This window comes from Linepithema humile, chromosome 8 (assembly GCF_040581485.1).
Source record: "Linepithema humile isolate Giens D197 chromosome 8, Lhum_UNIL_v1.0, whole genome shotgun sequence".
NCBI classification, from domain to species: domain Eukaryota; kingdom Metazoa; phylum Arthropoda; class Insecta; order Hymenoptera; family Formicidae; genus Linepithema; species Linepithema humile.
The window spans coordinates 797,567-802,619 of record NC_090135.1 but is presented as its reverse complement, the minus strand read 5'-3'; the positions used below and the strand labels follow the sequence as shown (position 1 = coordinate 802,619).

Here is a 5,053-nt window from a genome sequence, read left to right as displayed (position 1 = left end):
GTAGCGGCGCCGGAATCCGGCGATGGGCTTCCGGTGGAGTTGACTCCGAGCTCCACCGGTGAACGTGCTATCGGTGAGGTAGCGCAGGGGCTGGCTGACTCTTCGGAGTCAACCTTCCAGTGCTTCCGCAAGGAAGACTGGCTAGGTGTCGCCCGCGCCGCGGACGAGTTCATGAGGCTGATGCCTCGATGTCCTCCAACTTTGGAGGTCGATGGGGACGAGGAAGTGAGCTGGCAGCTCAGCTTCGTCCCCAAGTACTGGGGGGTTGCCCTCCAGTACCTGATGGAGGCGCTAGAGAAGGGGGGTCCCTTCCCGGGCGAGCTGATTAACAGCCTCGAGAAATCTCTCGAGACTGAGCGAGCCCGGGCTAGGGAGCCCCTCTTCGCAAAAATGGTGGGCAAGTACCAACTGTCCAACCTTCTTGAGGAGAAGGTCCGGGGAGGAGCCAACCGCAAACCTGCGGAGCCCTCCTCTCCGGCACCAGACGCCCCCTCGACCTCGTCGACGGCTGCCGCCGACGAGCCAATCGAGATCGAAGAGGAGGAAGAGGTAGGGGAGGCAGCAGCCCCCCCCGCACCAAATCCAGGGGAGTTCCCGCTGGAGCGCAGTCGAGGCAGGCCCCGTCTCGATGGACAGGGCCCTTACAAGCCTCCGTCCATCTCCATTGAGGAGATGGCGCAGCGCCAAGAGGATGGCATCCCCCAGCCTTGGGAGAGACTGGGGGATGTCAGGAAGAAGAGAGAGAGGTCCCCGAGGGCCTCAAGAAAAATCTACGTCCTCACTGATAGTGAGGACGATGACAATGAGGCGCCCCTGCGACTGACCCGCCCACCGAGATTCACGGCGCCGCAGCGGCAAGATGTCGACTTGTTCCTGCGGGACATTCTCGACAGGTCTCCGATGGCAGCGGCCTCGGAGGCCGCCGCGCTGGCGGACGAGATCGAGGCGATCCGCTCCAAGTCCACCTCTATCAGGGGGGACTGGAGCGGTCGCCTCAAGAAAGACAGCTATCTCCTCAAGGAGATAGTTCTGGCTTTTGGCCAACGGTTGGCGGACTCTGGGGGCGGGGAACTATCCCGCCTCCAGAGAGAGTTGGAGACTCTCCGGGAGGAGGTAATAGTCCTCCGGAGAGAGAAGGAGGAGATGCGGCGGGAGATGAGAACATCTAGGTGGTCTCCCTCTCCCCCCAGCGTACACCCCCCCGTCCCGGACCCCTCTGGCACTCAGCCAGAGGCAACTGGGGCGGAGGTGGACAGGGTGCATTTGGCACTCCCCCCCCAGTCAGGCGACTGGGGGATGGAAATAGGGGAACCTTCGGGCGGGGGGGACTTGTCGCCCCCTCGTCCCCCCAGGGCCCCCTCTCCTCCTCCTCCTCTTCCTCCGGGGATTACCCCGGCAATGAGGGAGATGCTGGAGGGAGTCGCCACCATATTTAAAGATGGCATGGCGAGAATGTCGGCGGTCCTCTCGTCACTAAACGAGAGAGTCGCCGACCTCGAGGCGGCGCGCGCGCCGTCGAAGCAGCGCCCCTCCCAACCCCCTCCTCAACCGCGGCCCCCGACTTCGGGCGCCGTCTCGAGGAGTGCGAAAAGGAGGGAGTCACGCAAAAGGCGGGCCGCCAGATTGGCGGACCCACCTCTGGGGACCCCGGCTGACGGGGGACCGGACTCGGGGGCGGGGGTGTCAGTTCCCCCCGTCTCGGCCCTGGCTCCCTCATACGCCGAAGCGACGAGGAGCAAGAGGGGGGGCAAGTCCAAGCCAGCCCCTCCACCGCCGACTGATGGGAAGGCCAAGGCCCCCACAGAGGCGGTGAAGAAAAGGGAGGCCCTGCAGAGGGCCAAGAGGCGGCTGCCCAAGACGGCGGCCGTTATGATCTCGGTTCCTCCGACGGCCTCCCTTTCGGAGGTAATGAGTAAAGCCAAGTCCTCCATTAAACTGGAGGACTTGGACATCAAGGGTGTCCGCGCGCGGACGACACTCGCGGGGAATTTCCTCATCGCCATCCCTGGCGTGGGTGCAGAGGCCAAGGCCGACGCCCTCGCCAGGGAGATGAGGAAACATGTCGGGGACGAGGCGAAGATATCTCGTCCCTGTACTTATTCCGAACTTCGCCTCCGCAGTGTCGAGATGTTCGCCACGGCGGAGGACATCGCAGCCGCCATTGCCACGCATGGCGGCTGCCAGAAGGAAGATGTGCGGGTAGGCCCACTGCGCCCCCCGCGAGGAGGTAATAGGGTGGTCTGGGTGAGGTGCCCCTCCAGGGCCGCGATGAAGATCGCGGCGCTACAGGGGCTACAAATAATCTGGGCCACCGCTAAGGCTGACCTGCTCCCAGCCAGACCAACCCGGTGTTACCGGTGCCTGGCTAGGGGGCACACGCAGCAGCAATGCCCGTCCAAAGTGGACAGGACACGCTGCTGCTTCAACTGCGGTGGGGAGGGCCACGGTGCGGGCACCTGCAAAGCCCCGCCGAGGTGCCCCGTATGCGCCGACCGCGGTAAAGAGTCCGGGCACCGGGCGGGGGCACAAGAGTGCCCTCGAGTACCCCCGGTCGCCTCGACGGCCAAAGGGGCCGCGGGCTCCTCGGCGCCATTCCGGGCCCCGGCAAGCCGGGCCCCCCGGACGGCCCGGGAGTCCTCGGCAAGAATCCGAGGGGTGCCCCGACCAAGTAGGCCGGGGTCGCCTGCGGAAACGGCCTCGGTGATGTCGGATCTCTCGACACACACCGAGGCCGGGGAGAAGCGCCCTCGACCGGCGGAGGGGTCGGACTCCGATCAGGCCCAACAACTGCCGGCCAAAAAGAGAGCCGGAAGGAGCGAGACTGGGGCGGGCCGCAAGCCAGGGCCCAGGTCCCGCACCACGTCCCGTAGTCGGGACAGATCCCCCCTGACGCTGTCTCAGCGTCGGGAAGAGGAGGATCTCTCCGACTAGGGGGCCCAGGGCCCCTGAGAAAGATAAGAAGGGAGAGGAGGAGGAGGACTCTCCCCCTCCAAGATTAGACGAGAGACCTGTAGAAGGTCTCTTTTAGGAGATGTTCCCTCGAGGGACTCGCCTGGTGGTCGGGGTGAAGTATACCGATGGTTTTCCGCCCCGGCCATCACAAGGCTGGTAAGCCTTTTGTCAGGGGGGTGGGTTTTAGTTGGTAGGCACCGGTTTCCAAAGCTAAATAGCAAAGAAACCGGTGAATCCAACACTACCCCGGCGCCGGGACAGTCAGACTGCCCCATTGCACGCGCTGGGGTGTCTTTCGAAGATTTCCCACCCCCTGGGGGGCCTTTAAAGACCCCCCCAATCAAAAAAAAAAAAAAAAAAAAAGGTTTTAGCGTGACATCATCGCTATTTTTAGATCATAGGCCCTTAGGCAGCCACTTTAGGCGCCATGTTGCCAGATTTCAATTTGCGTGACATCATCGATATTTTTAATTAGTGTCGTGTGCGACGAGCGGGTATAAAAAGCTCGCGGAAAAAAAATAGGAACCATCAGTTATCCGAAACCATTTGGACAATCACTACATCGCTGCAACGCTTCATCTGAATTATAGCAACGATGTTTTCTACCGTACAACAGACAACTATGAGTAATCCGGCTGACAAACAGCAAGGTGTGGATGCGAAGAAGCGGAAATTCTCACCCAACGTGTAAGTTGACTCTATTACTATTTACACTTTTAAACTTACTGCTATTGTTACATTTCAAACTTATACAAGCTTTTATCCACAGAAATAAAAGTAATTCGACAAGTATCGATGGAAGCATGATCACGCCTCCCAGAATTTTAGCTAGAAGATACCCGTTGACAAAAACCGGTTATAAATATCTGGATATTGGAATCAATGTTTCTACGCCGAGCCACATAGAAATCGCTCTCGGTGACAACCATGGCAAAGAGATACATTTTACATACAACATGTGGAAGATCGTCCTGGACCAACGACACGCCATCCACCATTTCTTTAACAATGATGCGAACGAAGCACCGTCTCAAACCATCGAACATGTCACGCTACGGTTTGGAAAGATAAACAATCTAAAAGTACTGCGTCTGGAAACATCAACAGTGTGTTTAGTAATGTCACACAACACCGTATGTAACATAATCGCTCTCGAGTATTGTGTGGATCATATCGCTCAATCGTTGAACAACGTCACTGGTATGGTCGACACCAAGTTCGCACACTTTCGAAAAATCGCGAGCGGTGCGAAGGACCCCATCGCGGTGATACGTGAGAGCGAATCGTTCGATAAGAATGATATAATCGATTGTGAGCTGTTAGCTCAGGTCTTTGGATCGCAATAATTCTAGCATATCACATGCTTTATTGTTAAAATATTTTCACTATCATAATGTATTTATTAGATGTATCTGTTTAATAAATATTATTTAACATTAAATTAATTTTTATTATACCATCTTTCCTGTACCACATCATATTCACTGACCTATCCTACTGCGAGATAAGCGCGCGCGTCATGTTACACTACATGATAGAAGGAAACGAGCGAACCGGTAACTATCATTTTTCCCTTTTAATTGTAACAAATAATTATAAAGTTAATAATTAAATATAATATAATTAAATATAATATTATTAAATATAACATTTATTAAAAATTAATTTCAAGTAGTATATAATATTATAATATTATAATATTATAATATAGTATAACACAAGGATGGGATAAGACAAAAAAAATATAACATTTATTAAAAAAAATTAATTTCAAGTAGTATATAATATTATAATATAGTATAACACAAGGATATGAGGAGGCAAAAAAAATACAATAATATATTTATAAAAAATTAATTTCAAGTAGTATATAATATTATAATATAGTATAACACAAGGATAGGAGGAGGCAAAAAAAAAATACAATAATATATTTATAAAAAATATAATATTTATTTAAAAAGTGTGTACTATACATATGTGTGTGTGTGTGTGTGTGTGTGTGTGTGTGTGTGTGTGTGTGTGTGAAATAAAATAAAAACTATAATAATAAAAAAAACTATAATAATATAATAAAAACTATAATAATATAATAAAAAAA

At 53.2% G+C, this 5,053-nt stretch overlaps 1 protein-coding gene across 1 annotated transcript; it reads left to right on the top strand.

Moving 5' to 3' along the window:
• Nucleotides 1-2,197: 2,197 nt before the first annotated feature.
• On the top strand, nucleotides 2,198-5,053 carry LOC137001388 (uncharacterized). Its single transcript, XM_067360139.1, has 2 exons — nucleotides 2,198-3,639; nucleotides 3,722-5,053. The coding sequence occupies exons 1-2, from the start codon at nucleotides 3,548-3,550 to the stop codon at nucleotides 4,296-4,298; spliced, it is 669 nt and encodes a 222-aa protein (XP_067216240.1). The 5' UTR covers nucleotides 2,198-3,547; the 3' UTR covers nucleotides 4,299-5,053.